At 36.0% G+C, this 25,472-nt stretch overlaps 1 protein-coding gene across 5 annotated transcripts in view; it reads left to right on the forward strand.

Annotated features, from left to right (window-relative positions):
- Positions 1 to 25,472, forward strand: part of LOC150102596 (uncharacterized) — a 337,088-nt gene that overhangs the window by 267,434 nt on the left and 44,182 nt on the right. For all 5 annotated transcript variants that reach the window (XM_090398992.1, XM_090398995.1, XM_090398993.1 and 2 more), the window contains 3 exons: positions 1,495 to 1,636; positions 13,551 to 13,726; positions 17,311 to 17,414. In XM_090398992.1, the coding sequence (XP_090255118.1) occupies positions 1,495 to 1,636; positions 13,551 to 13,726; positions 17,311 to 17,414 (422 nt within the window). The remainder of the gene's footprint in view (positions 1 to 1,494; positions 1,637 to 13,550; positions 13,727 to 17,310; positions 17,415 to 25,472) is intronic.

Here is a 25,472-nt window from a genome sequence, read left to right on the forward strand (position 1 = left end):
TCCCAATATCCCTTCACAGTACACCTTGAAACCTACAAAACAAGTTTCTTTTCCTCTTCCTTCATCCCTGCTACTGCTGTACTGTGGAACAGTCTTTCCCCTGATGTATTTCCCAAGGAATACAATATACAGGCTTTTAAATCAAATGTCAACAAGTTTCTCCTTTCCCATCCCACTACCCATATATGGTACTACAGTACTATAGGTTGCTCAGCCAACCTCTTGTATATGGGCCCAACATAAAAAAAAGAAAGTAGGCCTGAAGGCCTGTAGTCTGCATCCCTTTATCCACCGCTCATTGTAGAGCACATTTTCAGTGGGGTTGTATCCATAAAAATTGGACAAGACACCAATGGACTAATATACTCTTTATAGATGAGAGTCATTTTAGTATTTCCTCTGATTCTAGATGATGTTTGATCTGAAAGTGAAAATGGTGCTGCTTACCATTGTGAAATGTTCTTGAAAGGGATAGATATGTATTGATGGGGTCATGATGTGGGGAGGCATTATGCTTAATGGACACACCAAGCTGCAAATGCTGGAAAAAGGGATTATGACTGATGAATGATATTGCATCGAAGTTCTTCAACGTCATGTTCGTTGTTCTGTGGTGCTATAGGTGAAGAATTCATTTATATAGATGATAATGCCAAACCACATCACACACGGGCAGTGGAGATAATTCTGGAGACCAAGGATATTAATTGAATCAAGTGGCCAGCACATTCTCCAGATCTCAACCCCATAGAACATGTTTGGGACACAATAGGGAGATGCATCGCTGCTCAAAATTCTCCTCCAAAAAACAAATGAGGCCTTATCCTTGCACTGAAGGAGGAATGTGCCAGTTTGACCTCAAGAACTTCAGAATCACTTGGTGTTAAGCATGGTATGACATTGCAAGGGCTGCAATGCAGTTTGGGGTGGACATATTCCAAAATGAAATGTCTGTCCACATAGTTTTCTGTAAGCATTGCACATTGATTCCTTAACTATGTTCCTTAGTAAATTTGTAACTTTTGCTAAAAACATGTTGCAATTTAATTTATACGAAATTTATAACACATTTTTTATGTAATATAATTTATTAATATGCTGGCAGTAAATTTATGGCCACATTTGGCTGTAGTCAGAAAAATTTTTTCATATACAGGTAAAAATGTAGTTCCCCCTTAGCTTTTGGATACCAGCACATATTGTGTTTGATTTCTACTACTATTATATGTATGTTTAAATTTTTGATCTTTATACTTAGCTAGGACAAAACTTTGACTTTTTATGCATATTTACTTTTCAATCATCTTGTGCTATATTGTAAGTGTTAATTTGGCTCAAGTAGTATAACTTTTTGCTTGTGATATAATAATGTGGTTAGTCAGTGTATAATTTGAAATTAAAAATACCTTAATATTGAATTGTACAGAATGGAAAATTTCTGTGATTAATTATTATATTAATCATTATTATTTGCTATATGTTCAACTCTTGCAGGGGAGAAAGTTTTTCAGATACCTACTCCCAAAGAAACTCCTCCACGGTCACCTGCCTTGAAACATGCACCAACACCTTCTCCTTCACCAACTTCCTATATTTCTGAATGTTTTGAAGATATATCATCAAAAAAAGAATTCCGGTATCTTTTCAGTTTTTTATTTTTTTTAGTAAGCTATATCTGTATCTTGTTCATTTCTGTGATAATCGCATAATAACCGAATAGAAAATGATATTATTTTTATTATTATTATTATTATCTGAAACCTCCAGGGAGCCAAAGGGGCTCATCAAAGGAGGCTATATGTTATCCAAACCAGCTATCATACCTTCCCTTAAACTCATTTACACTAGATGCACTCACTACTTTAACAGGTAAACTATTCCACTCACCTACTGCTCAGTGAGAGAAAAATCCAACTCTTATCCCTTTCTTAACTGCAAACAAACTTAACTTTCATGGATGCTTTCATTTTTTTTTTCCCCATCTTCCAGATAATGAAAAATTTCATCAGATGATATCCTATAACACTCATTCAGAAGTTTACAGACCTATATCATATCACCTCTCTTTTTCCTGTTAACTGGAGTCTGTTGTCCACATCCTCAGAATCTAAATTCCATAATCTTGATTTATCAATTGATTAATTGATAAATTCCATAATCTTGATTCCTTATCCTTGCATGTCAAGGTTTGCTTCAACATTGCAATTATCCTCTTAGTTGTATTTGAAGTTTTTTTCTATGTGACCTTCAAATTCCTATTGACCATTATGCTAAGATCTCTAGCCTCATCAAGTTTCTTGTAGCATAACCCTGCTAATATAATATGCCAATGGAAATCTCATCATACCAAAGTGCTTAGCTTGACACTTAATAACATACGTTGAATGGACAACCATTATATAAATTTCTAGCCTTTTCAAATCATTCTGTAAGTATTGAATATCAGTAATATCCCTGACTGCCGTGCCTATCTTTGTATAATCAGCAAACAATCGATCATATTAGGAAGGAACTGTTAGATCCTTCCTGATGTCATTAACGTATACATTGAACAACAACAGTCCAAGGAATGAACCCCTGGGTACACACAGGGGTCACCTTAAATCTAGCAGATTCCCAACCACCATATACCACTTTTTGATACCTGTCTGTCAACCATCCACTTATTTAAGTCAGGAGTTTCTATTCCAAAACTATAATCTTCAGTTTATGCAACAGCCTTTCATATGGTATCCTATCAAATGTCTTAGAATATCCAGCAATATTATAGTGTATCCATTCTCTTTATCTAACTCAGCCATAATATTGTTATAAAGTATGAGCAAATTGCTAAAACATGACATCCCTTTGGTAAATCCATGCTGTTCCTCACCTTTGACTGGGCTGCATTGATGACATATTTACTATTTGGTCACATGGCTGTAGCACGTAGGTATGTGTTTTTGGCACACTTGAACAGATTGAACACTAGACTATAATATGCATAAAAATGGAATGCAACTAATATTTACACTTTATAGATACTCTAGGTACTAAGACCCCCCACTCCCTCTTTAGCATCGATAAAGAGGACAGCTCTTTACTGATACTATCTACAGAAAATTCACTTATATTAACAAATACTTTATCTAAATATTAGTTAATGCAGTCCTTCCCAAATATATTTTTATGTGAATCTTACTTGCTAAAGGTTGTAAAGTTATTGTACATTTTTTAAGTACTGTAGGTGGGAAAGGTTAGATAATGTGGTTTTCCTACTTTAGATACCAAACATAGTGAATTTTTCAAGCCAGCCTCTTCAGATGTTCAGTAAACAGCATGATCTCACACTGGACAGTGGAAATCTGCCAGTTTAGGTTGTCGATTTTCATCACTCAGTGGCAGAATACTCAACAAATACCAATTTATGAATGTCTTTAGGTGGTGGTGATGGGGGGGGGGGGGAATGGGAGTGGGACATCAACAAATATCAATTACTGACCACTTATGAACCAGGAAATAATAAACCAGCTTTCCTTATTTTGCCATTCTTAAGGATGAAGTCTACTTAGGAGTATACACATAACTAATTTTGTCTTCTTAGAAGACTTATTGGGTTCATAACATGGAAAGATAATTTAACTATCAAATGTATCGGTTACATTTGAAGGCATTCTAGATGCCATAGTATTTTTGGGCATGTTTATGCAGGCATGATCTCGTGTATGCCAAAGTTGGATAGCTGAAGAGTAACAATCAGATAGGCTATAGCTAAGGTTAGTATTAAGATGGGCCAGACTGAGGAGAATTTCTGATGGTTCTACAATTCTTCTCTCCAGCTCACTATATCATCTAAAAATGTTTTCTGATTTGGTCCAGATCACTGGATGAGTAACAGAATCTTCATCATTAGTGTGAGCAGAATTAAGAACGTGATTAGATAGTGCACTGGTTCTAGTTCTGCCATTATTAATTATTGTATGATGATACAGTGGCTGTGAGTTCCCTTTACAGGAATGTATGGCACCATCTCAGTTCCCCCAAATTTTATCCAGGCTCCAGAACCGGTATAGCTGACGAATCAGGCCTATGGCTGGGTCAGTATTCCTGACTGTAATCCGTGTGTATTCACAGACTGGTTTGGCTGCTTTTGGGATGAAAACCCCTAGATAAACTGGCAGAAAAAACCCTGCTATCCACTCCCAAGACCGGCTAACTTGGCTATGGCATAGCCAGTTTAGCCAGTCCTTAAGCTTAAGGACTGGCTTGGAAGATCCTTGAGCTCCTCATGTCATCGACGGGAATCGAACCTAGGACACTCTTTCCCCAGGCATATGGTTGTGAAGCGCAATGCCACTAGGCTAACTGCGTGGAAGTTCTGCCATAGTTTTTTTTTTTTTATATAACTAAACTTATCTTTTAGAAGAATTAAAATCTCCTCTGTAGGCACATCAGCAAAGTAGGAAATAACATCTAAAGGCTAATTTCATCTTTTACTTCTCTATCCAAACGCCTTTCCTTACTTGGCACACCTAAAACCAAAACAAGACAGCCTAAAGTATTCAGGAGTTTATTGTCTTTGGTGTAACTGCAGTGTGCCCTATTTTTGGAAGAACATATCAGGCACATTACCTAATTCTACCACAGGTAATGTGTCTGACATGCTCTTCTATATGCAAATCATGGATTTCTCCATCTGACAAAAATAGGGCACACTGCAGTTATACCAAAGACAATTAACTCTTGAATACATTAGGCTGTCTTGTTTGGGTTTAGGTGTGCCAAGTAAGGAAAAGAGTTTGGATAGAGAAGTAAAAGATGAAATTAGCATTTCAATGTTATTTCCTACTTTTCTACAGAGGAGGTTTTAATTCTTCTAAAAGATAAGTTTAGTTATCAAAAAAAAAAAAAAAAGAAACGGCGTCACTCCTGACTCATTGCATAAATTCTGGTTACCTTCTTTTTAAAAGCTACTATGTACAAACAGAACTTTGGCTTGGCCATGGGCAATCCATTATCTCTTATGTTAGCAAATTTATATTTAGAAACCTTTGAGGAAAAAGCAATCAATTCCTTCCCATTAAAGCCAAGATTATAGAAAAGGTATATTGATAATGTTTTCTTAATTTGGAGCCATGGACCAGATTCTTTATTCCTGAACCATCTCAACAATCAACACCCAAGAATACAATTTACCTCGGAAATGATTCTATGTGTAGGCTGTGTAGAAGGAATGGATGCGAGTTTTTGGAATGTGTGGAGTGAGTTTGAGGGAAGATTGGATTTGTATAAAAGGTACGGCCTATACCTGAATGCGTTTTGTATCAGCAGTCTAAAACTAATAACTGGCATGAGACTTAACACAGAGAGTCAGAGGAAACGAAATTATAAAGGGAGGAATAGCGGGATGGGCCTTGTCATGGAAATGTTGACGAGGAGAGAACGATTTGGGCTTTGTATTCATCCACTTCAGACCCATCAAACATGTGCAAAGATGTCTACACATATAAGGCATTAGAGAAGAATAGAGATCTGCAAATTGTCCGAGTGTGTCATGCAGACTGCAGACAAGAATATACAAAAGAACATGCAGGTAGATTTATATGTCTGTACACGATTGCTAGGAGTATCAGAAACAAAAGGGTCGAGTTTGTTGCCTTAATCTATTGGGATGTCAGATTGTAGGTGTTAGTAAGACCTGGCTATCAGAATCAGATATACTAAGTGGTATCAAGTATAAAGGATACACTATTTTTAGGAAGGATAGAGAGGGTAGGAGAGGAGGGGGGGCATGCTGCTAATTATATCGGATGACTTGAATGCAGTTAGAGTTGAGACCTGTGATTGTATTACTACTAACAGTATTTCATGTAGCAGTGAGTTTGAAGCCATCTGGTGTGAGGTGGAATTTAATAAGAGCAATTACATGGTGGGATGTTGTTACAGACCAGGAGGATCAGTTGCTAGTGATGAAGAAATGCATCACTAAATAGACAAGATGAGTGTGAATAGACAAGATGAGTGTGAAAAGAGTAATCAAATGGGGGACTTTAATTATCCAAATATTGATTGGGTAGCAGTAGAATCTCATGAGAAGAATGAAAATGCATTTTACTGTTGCAGGGCAACTTCCTCAAGCAGCATGTGACAGAAGGAACTCGAGGTCAAAGAGTTTTAGATTTGATTGTAGTGTCAGAGGGCATTTCAGTTGAAGATGTAACTATTCTGCCTCCGGTTGGTGACAGTGATCATGTGGTACTCACATGGGAAGTGACTAAGTTTATGAATATTTCATTCAGAAAATGTTACATGCTGAGCTACAAAGCAGGAAATTATGACCAACTGAGGAGTATACTTACTGAGTTCACTGGAATGGGATTGGTTGATGGACGGGAAGAATATCGACAGTGCATGGGAAGCATTTAAACGATACTTAAATGATGCGATATCAGAGTGTGTCCCGAGATTTCAAAGAATAAATAGGGTAGGAGTGAAATGGATGTGTAATCTTATTAAGCAAGCGATTCGTAAGAAAGGGATGATTTGGAAGGAATATTGTGTGCATAAGGATGATGTGCATTATGAAAATTATAAGCAGCAGACTAGAACAGTCACAACTGTTGTATGGAAAACAAAGTCTGAGTATGAAAAGAGAAGCTGGCTCTGCGTGCTAAAGACAACCCATGAGAATTCTATCGATATGCTGCAAGTAAAAGAAAGAATGAATATGAAAGAATAACTCTTCTAAATGCAGATGGCATGAGGGTTACAGATGCAGAAGAGGTTGTCCAACTAATAAGTGACCATTTTGTTAAAAGCTATCAACCTGGTGTATGTGACATTGAGCTCACTGCTACTTCTTCACTGGATGAAGAAATTCAAGTGTATGAGGATGAGATATTAGAGCTGTTGCACAAACTGAATAAGGATTCAGCAATAGAGACTGATGGGATATCAGCACGCATGCTAAAAGAGATCAGCTGAACTGGCTATTCCTTTGACCTGGCTGTTATGAGTCTCAGAACAGGGAAGATTCTGCAGGAATGGAAAGAATGCATGGTAATTCCATTGCATGAGGGTGATGCAAAGACTGATGTATCTGACTATTGACCAATTAGTATTTCAGGAGTGGTGGTAATGGTGAAGTTTTTGGAAAAATTGGTTATGGCTTGCATTCAGAAATGGGTTGACAGTGAATCTCTACTTTGCAATGAGCAACATGGGTTTACTAAGGGAAGGCCATGTTTTAGCAACTTGCTCACGTTCTATAACAATGTTACCATTGAACTAGACAAGAAGAATGGATACACCATGATACTTTTGGATTTTGCTAAGGCTTTTGATAGAATACAGCATGGTAGACTGTTGCATAAATTGGAGAATATGGGTTTGGATTATAGAATATTAGCGTGGATAAGAGGATGGCTGACTGACAGATATCAAAAAGTGGTATACGGGAGATGTGAGTCTGCAAGATTTAAGGTAACCACTGTTGTTCAATCTATACATTAATGATATTGGGAAGGATTTGTCAGCTATTTGCTGATGATACAGAGATAGGTAGGGTAATCAGAAATGCTGCTGATATGCAGTACACTGACTCCCTGGAGGTCTCTCTTAATAATAATAATAAAAGACCCACAGTCTCATCATCATCTTCTCCCTAAGTGAAGAAGAGATAACAAATAACTATAACCTATTTGATTGTCACTCTTCAGCTATCCAACTTTGGCATACATGAGATCATGCTCACAGGACATATTCCTTCATTCTGTTCTCATATGTACAATTCCATAGGCCGGCTATCATGTTGTTTACTTGCCAGCTGAATCTTTTTAACAGTCTCCTTGGAAACCATGTAATCATCGTTGGCTCAGCAGCCCTGTATGGGTCCTGGCCTTCTTCGAAAACTTTTGCCAGCCTTCTTGATTCATCGCTAGGTTAATTTTTGCTCCCAGAGTTTTAATATCCTGCATCATTCCATCTACATAATGAATAAAAAAGTACAAAAAAAATTATAAAATTAATAAAAAAATGAAAAAAGAAATTCTTAGCCCACCCAGTATGAATGCACTAAAGGTTTGCCCCCCCCAAAAAAAAAAAAAATCTTCCCATCTTGATTTAGGTGTTTCAATTTTCCTTTGTCCTTCTGGATGGCATTTGAACACCTTAACTGTCTTATTATTCATGCATATAATATGACCAGAACCGTCTTAATCTGTTAATTTTAATGTACTTAATGGCTGGCTGATTAAACAATCTGTATAATTCATGGATACATATTTCCTCCATGCACCATTTTCCTATACTGCTCCAAGAATATGTCTGAGAACTCTTCTTTCAAATAGCCTCAATTTTCAGAAGCATACATTATTACTGGTCTAGCAAGTACTTTGTACATATTTTTGTTTTTCTTGTGATCACATGTGACTTTAAAGTATTTCCTAAGTCTGTTGAGACATCTGTTTGCAGAAAGAATGCATTTTTGTATCTCAACACTGATATCGTTTTTACAGTTAACCTCTGATTCCCAAGTATGTAAGCTAATTACAATTTCAAATTTATAGGAATCAATTTCAATTTATATCATCATATTTTCTAGTTACTGGCACACATTTCATTTTTTTCTTTGTTAATCTGTAGATGCATTTTCTTTGCTGCCTTTTCTAAATTGATAAACATTTCTTTCATTGCTTTTTCATGTCCTTCCTTCCTATAATATATGCAAGAATTTGTATTTGCAAAAGATAGTTCCCCTTGTATTAATAACAGTATCTCTGAAAATCTTTTTCACATGCTATGTTAAACAATAAGCAAGATAGGTCATCACCTTGTTGAGCACCAATTTTTTATGTGCATTGGACCAGACAACATGTTTTGAATTTTAATCTGACAATGAGTGTTTAATAAGTTTTCATGGGATTTGTAGTTCCTCCATTGCAATAAATAAATTAAATCTGTGTATGCTATCATATGTAGTTCTGAAGTCTATGGTTTGTTTTTCAATTCTAGATTCGTTGCATTTTTCAGTTTTGCTATATATTAAGGAAAATCTACAAATCTGGTAATTTGTAGATTTTCCTTAATAAATGTTGGAAGTTTTTCCACTTGGTTATACTATAAATTAAAGATACCAAGAAATTATATACTTGGCTTAATCCTCTATCCAAGTGTAAGCAAACAAAGTTTACACCTGAAGTATTTTCAGGACTGGGGTAACGCATATGTAAAAGCTAATGACTTCACATCATTTGCCTTAGTATCTCATAATGCAAAGTACATATCCTTGCAGACATGTATAATGCTATGCAATGGGAAAGGGTCACCACCCAGATACTTGGTTTCTTTAATTTATAGTATAACCAAGTGGAAAAACTTCCAACAACTATCTCTAATCAAGAGTATTTTAATAATAAGGTGTGACACCTTTTGGCTACTCATATATGAAATTATGACTTCTGCATTACTTCATCCTCAATCACCTCTGGGTCTGGCTCCCACTGATGAGACCTCAGTAAAGGTCAAAACTGGTCTGGGTAGTGACCCTTCCCATAATGCATAGCATTATACATGTCCATAAGGATATGTGCTTTGCATTATGGAATACTAAGGCAAGTGATGTGAAGTCATTAGCTTCTATATATGAGTTGCCCCAGTCCTGAAAATACTTCAGGCACAAACTTTGTTTGCTTACACTTGGATAAAGGATTAAACCAAGCATATAATTTCTTGGTGCTTTAAATTATTTCCTTAATGGAATCCAAATTAATAATCATCAGTGGCATTCTCTATACTGAGGAAAAGTTTTTTCTTGAATGAAATGGAGATGAAGATTTTATAGCTTGTACATAATAAATTGATTCCCTTATAGTTTAAGTAAAGATCGTTACATCAGCTTTCTTATGAATAGGTCATATGACACGCACATTCTACTCATCTGGGATTGTTTGATTAATCCAGGTTTTGGCAATAATTTAACCTGGCTGCTTGAAATCTTCTGTACCTGCATTTTTAATTAATTTTGCTTGTGTCATATATATTCCTGGGACCTTATTATTCTTGAATTTTCTAATAGCTGCTTCCACCTTCTACAATTTGTGGTATGTGTTAACTGTTAACTGCTACTAAATCTTCTTGGCTATCTATTTTACCCATCTTTCTAGTGTGATTTAATTTCTTTTATGATTATGACTTCCTTATCCCTACATAACATTGTTCTAGGATGGAAGTCTTTCCAGCTCTTATTTAACTTTTTATAGAAGGTCCTACTTTCACTTATACTTTGAAGACTGTATGCCTAATTTTTTAGCTGCAATCACACATTCATTCTACATTCTATATTCAGCACTATCTACTTTTTTCTATGTCACTTTGAACTCACTATGACATTCTTAAGGTTTCTAAAGCTTCATCAGTCATTATCAATTAGACTAGACAGACTCATTAAATTTTCTTACCATATCTTCTTACCATATCTGACTTTAACTCTTGCAATTACTTCAGTCTTTCATTATAACTATATCACTATAACTAAATAGTGACCAGAATCAGTAATTGCTTCTCTATAGGATCTGACATCTATCAGACTGGACACGTGTCTTATATCTATTAGGAGGGTGATTAATTTGGGTAAAGGTGTTTCCAACTTGAGGTTTTCAGGTCATTTTATGAATATCTTTATGGTTAAACATTGTACGTAATAACTATGTTTCTTGAAGAAGCAAAGCTTTATCAGTCTTCAATGTCTATTCCAATTTACCAGTCTCTTCCCTCTAAGCTGTGTGCATGTGCACACAAGTGAAAAAGGGAGCACACATGCCTAGTAAATGCACTCACAAATTTTTTCCTTCAGAATTTCTAATTTACTGTCAATAATTTTTGAACACACTATAAAAATGAATTATAAGATAAATCATACTTGCTATGTATTTTATTTATAATTTCTCCAGTGTCTCCACTCCAATACTACTCTAACCCAACTTAATACACTCTAGTTACTTTTAGCCTGCATTGTGCTAGCGAACTGACACTGATATCAGCAAGTTTCAGAGGCATATCTGTTTAGAGTGTCTCTACTGTCTGGACAGTACCACCACTTGAACTCATAAACAGTGATGGATTTTTGTAGCAATGCAGATTTAAGCAAATTAATTTAGGATTTGTGACTTGTGACTTTCACTGTTGTGAGTACAAGCTACCATACACACATGAGTCTGACTCTGAACCCTTGCACACAAAATTTTTCATGTACACATGAACTGGCAAAAATTTGAGGAAATATTGGTCTAGTGCCATTATCATTTGCAAGCTGTATTTCTCTAATGTTTGGGAATTAAAATAATTTAATATCCCTCGTTGGGCATTCCCCATAGCTTTTATCTAAATCATCGTAAAAGTTATCTTTTTTTAGCATCATTCTTTTCTTTATTTGGAGCATGTGCACAGATAAAACTTGAATTAAAAACAACGAAGCCTTCTGAATAAGTAACTGATGATGACCCACATGAATCAAATCATTGTAATAATCCATCTTGTTGAAAATATTTCATTCAGATGGATTATTACAAATGTTTGGATTCATATGGCTCATCATCAGTTAGAAATCAATTAAAACATTAGAAATCAGTTCATTTAATTATATTTTAAATATTATTAATAATTTATTATTGTTGTTATTTTGATGTATTCATCAATTCTGATATTCAGTGCAAGATGCGAACTCCAACTCACGCTTTAATTATCATAAATATACATATCACACTTTACATATTCAATTCACATATCATGGAATGATATGCAAATTGAAATATCTGTAATTAATCCATCTTAATTAAATATTTTCCACTGTGTCTACATGTTACTTATTCAGAATGAATAACTCGCATTTATCTCTTAATTAACAATGAAACCTCTTCCAGGCATGTGATCTTTCTTTTGGATTCTTCTTCTTTACAATAATCCTGTATACTGTTCATCTCATCTCATTTCTTATAGCAATAATATATAACGTATTTATCCTACAACATTCACAGTAGAAATTAAGTATGTTCCACACTCCATTTATTTTGTCATTGTTTTAGTCCATCTGCAGATATTATTTCCTCAGATTTTGTGACAGTTTGTTTTTTCTAAAGTGAGGTTGTCAGCCCTATGCGCAACTCCCAGAATTCCTAGGAAAACAGTGTTTGTTAGGGTTATCTCCCTTAGCTGACTAGTCTCAATTTGAAAGTATTGGGAACTGACTTTTTTGCCTCGTCATAACTTATCTGTTGGCAGTCTATTCCCTCTAATATCATAGCTCCTGGGCAAAAACATTGCCTAGGAGCTAAGTGCATACATGTATCAAACTTAGTGGGAATAAATGGCATTCCCTGAGTTTTAATAACACATGTGTACTCTAGAGACTACATATTACAGAATATCTGACCTTCAAAGCAATGATCCTTCAATTAATCAACTCTTGCATGTCAACCAACCTTTGGTGGAGAACCATATAAGTGTACTTTATCTGACCCTTCAGTTATCAGAACTTGGCATTCTGATAATTGAAGGGTTGGATAAAAAGTAGATTACTGTACCCCTTTGACTCTCAGGTGACCATATATATTTTTTTTAATAATAAAAAAAGACAAGTCTTTATAAACTCAAAGATCTATAAGCTTGTCCAGAGCAGTCTTTTACATACACTCATGCCAATGGTGGGGTTAGAACCCATGGCCTATTGGTTGGATAGTGGGTGTGCTATCCACTTGGCAAACCAGGCTGGCTAATATCTGTGCACTGTAATCCAGATGTGGGCTTATCAAAGCCTTGTAAAGTTGGAGAATAACTTCCTTATTTCTACCAGTTATTGCTTGCTTTAGCAGCAGTGCTATTTGGTGCACTGACTTAACTACTTTAGCAATGTGACTGTTAAACTTTAACTCATTGTCTACAATAACCCCCAAGTCTCTAGCCTCATTGACTACTTCCAGCAAATTTCCATTAATGTAAAACTCTGCCTATAATGTCCTCTGCTTTACAGACAGATTTTTATAACTAAAATGCATGGCTTACACTTTGACCTGATCTTCATTGTCATTTGTCCATATAACAAATCTGTTCAAATTAGCCTGTAGGGATTTTGCATCAGCTACATTCCTTATTCTTTTCCTGACTTAGCATCATTAGTAAATAAGTGAATATCACATTCAAGACCCTTCCTGGTATCATTTTAGGATACATTCATTTCTTAGTTTGTTCTTATAGAAAGAGGGTGCAGAGTGAATGTGTTTCCAAAAGAAGTAGCATTTGAAACTAAAAATTAAATAAATCTCTCTGTTGATGAATGGAATAAAAGAAGCAGGATAAGCAAAGTGTGAGTTAGAGTTTGTCTCTTGCATTTAATATTGAAATCAATTAATACATCCAGATAACAATAATAATAAATTATTAATAATATTTTAAATATTTGTAATTAAAGCAGTAAAACTGCATCACATTTTGTGAGCTCAGATTTTATCCACTTAATAAGTAAACCAATTAATTAAAGCAGGCTATTTTTAATTTATTTGTTTTAATTATTATAATAGGAAACAGCAGAGTTTAGTGAAGGATTCTGCTGTTCAGATGACTCCTCATGCTTCCATTCTGACATCCGAGTCAACAATATTATCTACTTCGGTAACGCTCAGTGAAGAAACAGATAATTGTTTTTCTGAAGGTGAATGTATGTTGCATGGAAATTGGAGCAAGTTTAATTTATTTAGTAAGTTATATTCTTTTATTTGTTTAAAATTAAATGTTTCATATTTGAAGTTATGAAAATTTCATGAGTATATAGAGAGGAAAAAAGTAAGACTTCCTTTGTCCTTGCTTATTCTGTTTCACTTGGGGTTGGCTCCCCTAGTCCATAATCACCAGGATATTCTGTCCTGGGTTATCAATGTCTCCAACTGGCAATTTGTAGGTCTTTTTTTTATAAGGGACATCTATGTTAAACTGGATCTACCACATCCCCGCAATTCCATACACACTTCCATTACCTTCTGTGTCTTGGGTCCATACCATCTAAGTTGGCACTCAGTTATTTTACTTGCACTGGCATATGTCACATCCATCTGTCACATAATACTCTGGACATTGCTTTGAGAGCAATGCCCAGCTGTTGTTTGTGTGGTGTTCCACGTCCGCATTGATGATGCCATCCTTTGTGATTGTTGAGCCCAATTACTTAAAGCTGTCAACCTTCTTGAGTGGGGGGGGGGGCATATCTTTGAAGGTGTATGATGTTATTGTTGGGGCCATTCAAAAAACCACAGCACATGTACTCAGTCTTCTGTCTGCTAATTTGCAAGCCACCAGTTTCTATTGCTGTCCTCCACTTAATCTAGCATCAACTGTAAGTCTTCTGAGTCATCGCTCACCAGAACAATGTCATCAGCATATAAAATATCCCATGGAGCAGGTTGTCAAATGTCTGCTGTTAGATAGTCCATGACCAAGTTAAACAGAAGTGGGCTAACACCAATTCTTTATGTTCTCCCATCTTGATTTCCTCTTCACTGGTTCTTGCTGAACCTCTCACTTTGGTTGTGACATTCCATTACATGTCTTTCAGTTGGTTAACATAATATTATGGGACCTTCTGTGATCTCAGTGCTTGCGGTATTAATTTCCATGGAACCCAATTACAGGCTTTTCAAGGTCAATAAATACTAGGTATAGGGTGTTTTTGTTACCTTTCTGCCTTTCTAGTAAATTTTTGATTGAGCATATTCCATCAATTGAGAATTTTCCTGTGATGAACTTGCACTGATTTTCAGTGACATTTATTAGCTCCTAAAAAATCTGATTAAGCATCTGCATTTTGAATATGTGAAAGATGACTTTTATGGCTCTATAATTCTCATAGAGTTGCATATCTTTTATTTTTATAGAATGTATCTGATAGCTATTCCTCCATTTGTCTGGCATTCTCTGTGTGAGGATCCTGTTGAAAACATTTGTCAAGAAAGTTACACCCACCACACCTAACCTTTTCCACAATTCAGCCAGGATATCATCCGGTCCTGTAGCTATGTTGTTTGCCATTTTGTCTATTACTCTCTTTATTTCTGATTCTGTGATCTCTGGCACAGGACCTTCTGTTGGTAGGTCAAGCAGAACTTCGCTAGGGTAGGTTTCATTTAATAAGTGATGATAATATTCCTTCAGTCTCTCTCTCTCTCTCTCACTCATGTCCTCATTCTTTGTTAGTAATGCCCCCCCCCCCCCGGTTCATTCTTCATGTATTTATTTTTTGAACTACAGTGTCTTTGTTTTGATCTTGAAGATTTCCTAATTGGACATTTTGAATTATGCATAAAAATCATCTGCACTACTAGTTTTTGCTTGTGCCATTCTTCTTGCATCGCATCCTTCTTTGCTGCCTGATATGCAATGTAGTATTTTTCAGTTTTAGTGCACTGCCATTGTTTAAAAAGAAGTTTCTTATTATGAATCTTGTCCTTTACTTCTTCTTTCCACCATCTGGTTTCCTGTTGCTGTCTATAGGCCTCTTTTATATGTTTAAATGGTGTGAGCCTGTTCGGTGCAGTATCATTAGAAGTCATCCCATGTTTTATTCACCTAGCCTCTAAGTCCCTCTTGCTGCAGGTAATCCACAAGATCTTCACACATATTCCATCCCTCCTGCTGGTTAAGTTTATGCCATCTGATTTTAATTTTCTTTTTCTCTATGAGCCATCACCAAGTTTAGCATCAGAAGCTCTGCTACTAGCAGTCTGTTGTGTAGTGAGTGAGTAAGCAGTTCTCCTGATATTGTTTTGCAGTCTTTGAAGGTCTTGAGAAACAGGAGGTCTGCCATAATATAATCGATTTGAGTGCTTACATTGTTACTTTTATGTATAATAAGGTATTCTGTAGGTTTCGTGAAAAAGATATTAATAATTGTTAAATCACACATTGATAAAAAGTGCAGTATATCTTCACCCCATGAGTTTATAGATCTATAACTTTGGTTACCATGAACTCTTTGGTAGGTTTCGTTCGTCCTTTCTACATGGCCATTTGAAATCCCACCTATATATTTTATCCCATTTGGTGGTATAGACTGGAGGCAGCGATCATTCGATATTGACTGCATTTCTAGGTTGCTGCAGCCAGTTTGTTGGACATAAGCAGAGATAATGTTCATGCACGATTATTCATCAATTGCTAATTTAACAGTGATTATGCAATCAATTAGTCTAGTAACTTCCATTGTGCCTAAAATTGCTAAGTATTCCATGGTGCATAAAATATGTTCCTGAAGTTTGCTGTTGATCACCATACAGAGACTCCTCCATTATGATTTGCTACTTTGTCATGGTAAATAAGTTTGTATCCATTTTCAATATTCCTTGATTTAAATTTAAACCCCTTCCATTTTGTCTCTTGAATACAACAGATATCGACACATCTTCGATTTAAAATTTCACCTAATTCAGCACTGAGTCTGGTCATCATGCCCACATTCTAATTACTTATGTATATATTGATATTTTTTAGTATATATATATATTACTGTATAATACTTCATATTATAAAGTAATTGATTCACAAATCTATTCAAATCTTTTTTGATAAATTTTTCTACAGCTGATTATTATTTTTTTTTTTGATTTTGTTAACACTCTTACAATGCCACCTATAGAACAGCTATTTGAAAGAAATGGCACAGGCAAATAGACTGTTTGATGGACAAACATCTATCAGTGATGGCAATATGACTAAAGAGTGACATTTTACACTATTGATATGAAACATCACTGGAAGCAAATGCATTAAGAGCATCATTATACTGTTTCATTTTGGTCCTAACAGGATCATTATTTATTAGCAAAATCCTTGCAGTTATACCTTGGATTAACTCAGTAGCTGAAGTTTCCTCTGATATACTTGGTTATAATATGAATGAAAACAAGATCATTTTTTATTTTTTTTGCTCATTAAAACAAAAATAAACTTATCCATAAACAAAATTCATTTCCTTTTTAATTCTGTTTTTTTTTTTCTTTATGATATATGCATTGATCCTGTACATGACTTTTCTTATCTACAGTTCATTCTCACTATAGTAAACTCTTAAAGACCATAGGAATAGTGTGTTTAGCAAATAGATTGCTATACTATATGTGCTTTTAGCATGGCATTGTACTTTGTAACTTCAATCAAGACTTTTTAGTAGTTTTTTTTATAATGGTGTTTGCTATAGTGAGAGTCAATTGTATATGGATCATACAGATTTCTAAAAAATATGTTTTTAAGTTGGTTGCAACTAAATAAATAAAAATATTTTCCCCTCACTAGATATTAATAATATTCAAGGAATACAGATTAAAAATGATGAAAATAGAAGATTAGTTACTGGAAACAAGACATTGCAAACAGTGGAAAGAGCTGATAACGTTCAGGTTAATAGACTTACATTCTTAGGTTTACTAATAGGTCCAGGTTAGAGACCTTAAGTATTACAATTGGAAATATTAATTTATTAGAAATGAAATATTTCATCTTATTTAGAGAAAAGTAACTTAAAATGTGAAATATAAAAAAAAAATTATCTTTAGTTGGCTCTTAACTCACTTTTCACATAACAGTTATATGAGATGTAGCATTTAAGAAAGATAAGTTTTCTACAGTGAGTATTCAAGTAAGTAAACCAAAAATATTCAAATTGTGGTGTAATACAGTCAGAAATTTGATCATTCATCAGATATGTAAACAGCTCTATATTTTTATAACTTTTTTTATTTTTTTTATACTAAGTTTGATTTTTCTGTTGATGATATTGTCTTCTCAATACAAAAATTTATTTTTAAATTACAAATTAATTTCTTCAGACACCTTAGAAAACTGAGATCTGATTCCATAAAAAAGAGGTTTATGTGTATATGTATATGTGTATTTATTTTTATTTTTTGAACTGATAAAATAATATTTCATATTTTTTATTAATATTTTTAGATGTTAGCAAGTTTATAATTTTTTATTAGTTTTGATTTGAATTCTTTGAATTAAGTTAAAGGGAAAGCAACTGAAAGAAAGTTTCTGTGATTAGATTTTTCCTTGATAAGTAGTAGTGAACAGTGAAAGCATGCCGAGTGATGGAGAAATGAAAGATTTCCCTTTTCTCCTCTCCTTTTTTGAGAAGTAATGAAGTTTTAAAGTCTGATGATGCAATCTGAATATATTTTTTGCACATATTTTAATACTATTTGTTAAGAATGAAGTTAAAAATCATATGTTATTTGTGAGCAGTACAAAGTGCAAGCAGGAATGGTGACTAGTATGGTAAGAAAAGCCAAATCACATTATGAGAAAAAATTAGCTAAGCAGGCCAAAGTAAATCCAGAAGAGTTTATTCATTATGTAGCAAGGGGAAAATGACCATGGCAGGATGACTTTAAACAATGCTCATGGTAGGAAGGTGACAAGGCAAAAGAAATAGTTGAGTTGCTGAGTGATCACTTTGCCGAGATGTATCATGCAGATGGAGATTTTGCAGTTGTTAATGTAACAGAGACTAATGTCAAAATTGAAGTAGATGAACAGGATGTGCTCAGGATACTAAAAAAATATACATCACTGTGAATACAGTAGTGGGACTGGATGACATATCAGCTCGTGTTCTATGTGAATGTGCAAGAGATTTGGCATTGCCTCTGAAGAAATTGTTCAATCTACATCTCAGCTCTGGTAAGGTTCCAAAGGAGTGGAAAGAGAATAAGATAGTATCATTTGCATAAAGGTGGCTTTGAGACAGAGGCAGCAAACCACAGACCAATTAATATATCAGGAGTGGTTGGTTAAAGTATCGGAAAAGTTGATTAAAGGTAAAATCCAATGTGGATTGATAGAAATACATTACTCTACATTGCTTTGTAAAGAGTAGTTCATTAACTTATTCACATTTTATAATAAAGTCACAGCAGAATTGCATAAAGGTAATGGCTATACTATGATTCTGCTTGACTTTGCCAAGGCATTTGACAGAGACAGACAAATACCAGAGAGTAGTATATATGGTGGAGTGGAATTTAGTACAAGGAGGGTGACTAGTGGTTATGCGCTTCTGGTTGAAAAGGTTACATAATGTGTATCACATTGATGGTACTGGATTGCATGAAATCGTTGAGGCTGGGACTTAGGGCTAATGCTGGACAGAAAGTTGAAGTTCAGATGGGATGTTGCAAAAGTTGGTAAAAGAGCACAAATGATTACTTGGATCTGGGTACAGTGGTCGAGATGTGGCCATATCAGAATCTTATAAAAAGATATATCTCTTTATAAGACCTTGCTGTTTCTACTTATCACTATGTTCTTCAATAAGCAGGTAATCCTGTGAGTGATTTTTAGCCTCCTTTGCAATATGTCCCCCTGAACTCCAGTTTCCTGCCGACTTGCACATTCAGATACTTTCCCTCAGTTTCCTGCAATAAGTTCCATCAGTGATGTGCACAACTGATAATCTTTTCATCCCAGAATGCATAACCTTACACTTTTCCACATTAAACTGACAATCATTCTTTGTCCATTGAATTCATTCTATTTAAATCAATCCACAAATATCTACATTCTCTGCATTGCCTTTTATTAACCATCAATCTATCCAGTTTTGCACCATCAACAAACAATGGAATATTTCCCTTCAAATCATTTCCTGTAGTAGCTGCTCAACTTCAAAGCCCTGTGATATAGTGCTAGCCACCTGCCTTCTCCTGAACTCTGTTCCTCCATAAACTACTTTCTGGTGAATAGATTAGCCAGCCTCTTATCCATATCACTAGCTTCATATCTGTTCCCATTGGTTCCAATTTATGCAGCAGAGTTCCATGGGCATTCTGTCAAATGTCTTTGCTAAGTACACAGTATTATCATGTGGCCATTCCCTTAATCCAGCTTTGCACTCAGTTTATTGTAAAACGTGAGTAAAATACAGAGCGTATTTTAGTATCCATTCATATCTACCCATTCCCATAGGAAGTGAGATCGCTAGGTTGCACGCAGTGATACAAAATGCACAGCGGCAATTAGAGCACCTGCAAAACTCTTTCCAGAGTGATTCGGCTAACGTAAATAAACAAGTGTTTGAAAGGAAAAATAAGCGTAAGAGTGGGAGAGTTTCTGAAATGAAGGAAAGTGTGTTGTATGGTGACTTTATTAAGAGAAGTGATAGATGGGAGTTGAACTAAATCGTACTTACTGGGTGCGAAATTTAAGGATGTAAGTGAGAGTATTAGAGTGCAAAAACAGAGGGCGAAAGAATTGATAGTTGTGGTGGGTACGAATGAATTGAAAGGAGATAAATTTTTTATGAGAGAGGACCTGAAAGTATTGTTAAAGGTAGCGAAAGAAAAGAGACAGAGTTAGAACAGTGAGTCTGTTGCTGCGGTATGACAGAGAGGAGTTTAGAAGGAGGGCCATAATCGCAAACGACATTATGTGCATGTTATGCAGACGGTGTAGTGTGGAATTCGTGGACTTATGGAATGAGTTTGATGGGTGAACGGATTTATACAATGGATGGCCTGCATTTGAATGGATTTGGTGTGCGGACACTGGAAAAAGTGTTGCTGAATGAAGTGAAAATGGATGTGCAGAACCAGGGAAACTAGAACTACCAAGGAGGGGGGGGGGGTGTAGATATGTGAACATCAGTGAGACATCCTGGAGGTTATGACAAAAAATGGGAATGGGATATTTAGAATAACACATCAAGATAGGGATGGGACAAAGGGATCACTGCACTTCATGTATACTAATGCCAGGATTATTAGGAACAAGAAGGAAGAATTTTTGGCCTTGATTGGCTCTTCCTGGCCACAGGTTATTGGCATTAGTGAAACATGCCTGACTGAAGATGATATAGTTAGTGGGATAGAATGTGTAGGTTATAGCGTGTTTAGGAGGGACAGAGAAAATAAAATGGGGGGAGGGGTGTTATTGATGATAGCTGATGAACTGCAGCCAAAGAGAATTCAAGTTGTATCGCAAGATAGTGAAAAGAGCTCATTTGAGGCTATTTGGTGTGAGAGTGAGACTGGCAGAATAAAATATACAGTTGGGTGCTGCTACAGACCAGGTGATGGAATAAATGGTGGAGATAGTATGCATAAACAAATTGATGAAATGAGTGGAAGGAGGGTAATTATTATGGGGGATTTCAACTATGGTAACGTTGATTGGAAGGAGGAGAGGACATGCGTGAAGAAGTAAATGGATTTTATTCAATTATTAAGGGATAACTATCTGAGACAGCATGTAATTGAAAATACTAGGGGTATGAGAGTGCTTGACCTGGTAATAGCATCTCAGAATTTGACTGTAACGAATATGACCATGTTGCCACCTATTGGTGAGAGTGATCATAAGGACCTGGGAGGTGGCTAAAGGTGTGGAATTTTTGGTTAAGACAGGGTATGGGTGGAATTACTGTGCTAGCAAGTATGAGAAGCTTAGGAGATTGCTTGGATCAGTGCCATGGCATGTACAACTGCAAGGGCTGGACGTCGATAGAGCATGGGAATTGGCAAGGAGCATTTACAGGAGGTTATGGCTGATTGTATACCTAGGGTCCGAATAGTAAAACAAGTAGCGGTTAAATGGATGAATAACACCATTAAGTTTGAGCTGCAAAAAAAGAAACAACTGTGGAGGGAATTTAAAGGAAGGGGGTGACCTGCAGGCACACGAACGGTATAAAGTGCAGGCCAGAAGGGTAACAAGTGTGGTAAAAAAAGCAAAAGCGGATTATGAATGGAAACTAGCTATGCAAACTGAAGAGAATCCCAAACAGTTCTTTCAATATGCTGCAAGCAAGAAAAAAACTGTACATGGCAAAATGATTTTAAGGAATGACGATGGTAAGGAGGTCACCGAATCAGTCGATATAGTGGAGTTACTGAGTGAGCACGTTGCAAAAGTATATCATCCTGGTGGTGACATTGAAAAAATGAAGGAACCATTAGTTTATACAGGAATTGTTATGAATGAAGTGGAAGTGAATAGTCTATTACAGAACTTTAATGTGAATACATCTGTGGGATTGGATGGTATACCGGCACGGGTCTTGCGTGAAGTGGCTAAGGAATTATCAGTGCCTTTGACCATGTTGTTTAATCTGCGTCTCGGGTCTGGTTTAGTCCCGAAGGTGTGGAAAGAGGGGAAAATAGTTTCACTGCATAAAGGAGGATCCAAGACTATGGTTGCAAATTACCGACCGATCAGCATATCAGGAGTCGTTGTCAAGGTCTTGGAGAAGGAAAAATGAAAATGAGATACTGTACAGGGGACAGCATGGCTTTGTGAAGGGTAGATCATGCCTCAGTAACTTGCTGAAGTTTTATAACAAGGTGATGGCTGAACTGGATAAGGGTAATGGGTTTACAGTGATACTGGCAAAGGCATTTGAGAGGATACCACATGGAACTCTAATCCGTAAACTACAACATATGGGAATGGATATAGGGTGAGTGGTTGATAGAGAGATATCAAAGAGTAGTTTATTCAGGAGTAGAGTCCAAAAGACGGCCTGTGACTAGTGGTGTGCCGCAGGGTTCTGTTCTTGGACCACTGCTGTTTAATCTGTTCATTAACGATATATGGAAGGATCTAAGTGGAATAGTTTATCTGTTTGCTGATGATGCCAAGTTGAGTAGGGCGATAGTGAATGCAGAAGATATCAAAATCTTGCATGATGACTTGGATAGATTGGAGTTCTGGGTTAAGGAGAATGGATGTGAATTTAATGTGACAAAATGTAAGGTTATTCATTTTGGGATGAAAAAATTAGCAGCAGTATACTACATTGGTGGAACTGTACTCCAGGAGATTGATGAGGCCAGGGACTTGGGAGTGTTGGTGGATAAGGAGATGAAGTTTAGGGGGCACACTGCAAAAGTAGCTAAATCAGCTCATCAACTCACTTCGTTGTTGAAAAATACCTCGACGAGCAGAGACAAGCAAGTTATTGTACCTCTGTACCGAGCCTTGATAAGACCTCATCTCGACTACTGTGCCCAGATTTGGTCACCTAGGTTCTTCTTGATGGGGAGGAAGTGGAGAGGATCCAGAGGCGAGTGACTAAGATGATAGCGGATCTATGGAATGAACCATATGAGAACAGGTTGAAGATTTGTGGGTTGTAGAAATTAGTTGATAGGCAGAAAAGGAGAGATATGATTGAGACATTCAAATTGCTAAAGGATTTCTATAGGATTAATTCAGAGGATATTTTTGAGATCAGGACTGGTGGTGGTGGGAGAACTAGGGGACACCTATGGAAGATGGGCAAGAGTGTGGTTAGCAGGAGTGTTAGAGCTGGGTTCTTTACTTTTAGAGTGGTAAATGAGTGGAATAAGCTGCCAGAGTCAGTTGTGGTGCTATGACGGTGAACGAGTTCAAGGCAAGGTATGATAGATACTGTGAGAATGTCGTATAGTTGTGTGGACATGATGTTTAGGGCCTCCCGCGATTAGTCTAAGGACTCCCTGGAGTCACCCGTAATAATAATAATAATTCCTGTATTTTGATCATAACCAGCTTCTTCAATACCTTGATCACTACTCCAAACATGCTGATTAATTAGTCCTACATCTCTCCTGAAGTTTCATTTATGAAACAAAACTGTTTTTCTGTTCTGCTCCCTTGGGTCCGGAGCTGAATCTTCAATTAAACTGGTAGGTTTAACTGAGGTGTCATCTCTGATAAGGTCTGTTTAGCAACTAACATACCCTTCACATTGAATTTAATGGAAGAAAATTACAAGATTACATGGAAATCATAAATCTGAGAAAGTACGTTTGGAGTCAGCATCAGCAATGAAGCACTGCCCTGTTCCTCAACAAGTATGGCTCATTAATTTGCCTGAAATTGGGAGACTAACTTTAAAATCAAATATAGTCTTTATCTCTCTCTGTCATAGACATAGAGAGATAAAGACTGCTTGATAAAGTCTTGATAAAGACAAGACTGCTTGCAGAGGACTCTTGCTGGGACTAGTTCTCTTTTCCATTATAAGTTTGAAATGTTTCCACTATGTACTTTGTTGTCATTCCTTGTGTTTCTGAGTCAGTTGAAATTATGGCCAAAGTGCTAAAGTTTTGCAGTCGATATGTTATTTTTATTTTATTTATTGATTTTTATAGAGGACGCATCCTCTATAACAATAAATAAATAGTAAGGCTAAAGAATAATCAATCTATAGCATCTAGTACTGTAGTACTGTGGATAATCAAGAAGGAACTTGTTCACATTTACCTTGAAAAACTGTGGATTGTATTCCTTGGGAAACACATAAGATGGCAGACTGTTCCAGAGGGTAGCAGTGAAAGTGATGAACGAAAAGGCGAAATTTGTTCTGTGAGTTTGGAGATGCATGTGAGAAAGTGTTGATTAGTTGCAACATGTGTTTGGATGGATTTGATGGAGAGTGGGAGTATTGTTCTGATGAATAATGATCTACTAATTATGATAAATAGTGGCTGTGGAAGTATTTATAGAAGATGTAAGCAGCAGAAACTGAGCATCTCTGTGAATGAAGCGCATTAGTGAGAAAAAATTCATTAATCAGTCTAACCACCCTTTTGCTTAAAGAGAAGTATCTTTTGGAAGTTCTTAGGGGCACTGCCCCTGATGTGAGTACAGTTTCATTCAAATTTTATGACTTGTATAAAGTTAGAAGTTTTGGAGTTAAAATACCTTGAGTAAAAAGGAAGTATTTATAGAAGATGTAAGCAGCAGAAACTGAGCATCTCTGTGAATGAAGCGCATTAGTGAGAAAAAATTCATTAATCAGTCTAACCACCCTTTTGCTTAAAGAGAAGTATCTTTTGGAAGTTCTTAGGGGCACTGCCCCTGATGTGAGTACAGTTTCATTCAAATTTTATGACTTGTATAAAGTTAGAAGTTTTGGAGTTAAAATACCTTGAGTAAAAAGAAAACCTATTTTTTTTAGAAGCAGAGGAGGCAATATTTGTAATATGTTTGTGCCAAGAGAGAGATTTGAGGTTGGTGTTATCCCAAGAAAATAAGTTTCATCATGCATAGGAATTTGAGTGTTGTCAAAGTCAAAAGTAAGGCTGAAAGAGAAGAATTTTTTTTTTTTTTTTGTGGGAAATAAGGCAGAGCTATGTTTTGCTAGTACTGAAATCCACGAGATTATCCACACTGACTGAATGTTTTGAAGATTTGTATTTAAGGTAGTAGTGGTTAAGGCTCTGGAGATTGTGGTGATTTATGCATTACTACTGGCATATTCATTTATAAATATAGATGGGATAGGGTGGGTAAAAGAATGAACCTTGTGAGACTCTTGCATTGGTTGTATATTGGTAGATATTGGTAGTATCGATTGGTAGAGCCTCTCCTACTAATGGCTCACGCAAAAAGTTAAGCAAGTTTGAGCACAGTTAGTAGTTGGAAGGGAAAAATCGTTTGATGCTCTTGGCACAGTCTCCATCGATGCGTCT

Source organism: Typopeltis vanoorti, chromosome 10 (assembly GCF_054136105.1).
Source record: "Typopeltis vanoorti isolate ZY-2024b chromosome 10, IOZ_Tvanoo_1.0, whole genome shotgun sequence".
NCBI classification, from domain to species: domain Eukaryota; kingdom Metazoa; phylum Arthropoda; class Arachnida; order Uropygi; family Thelyphonidae; genus Typopeltis; species Typopeltis vanoorti.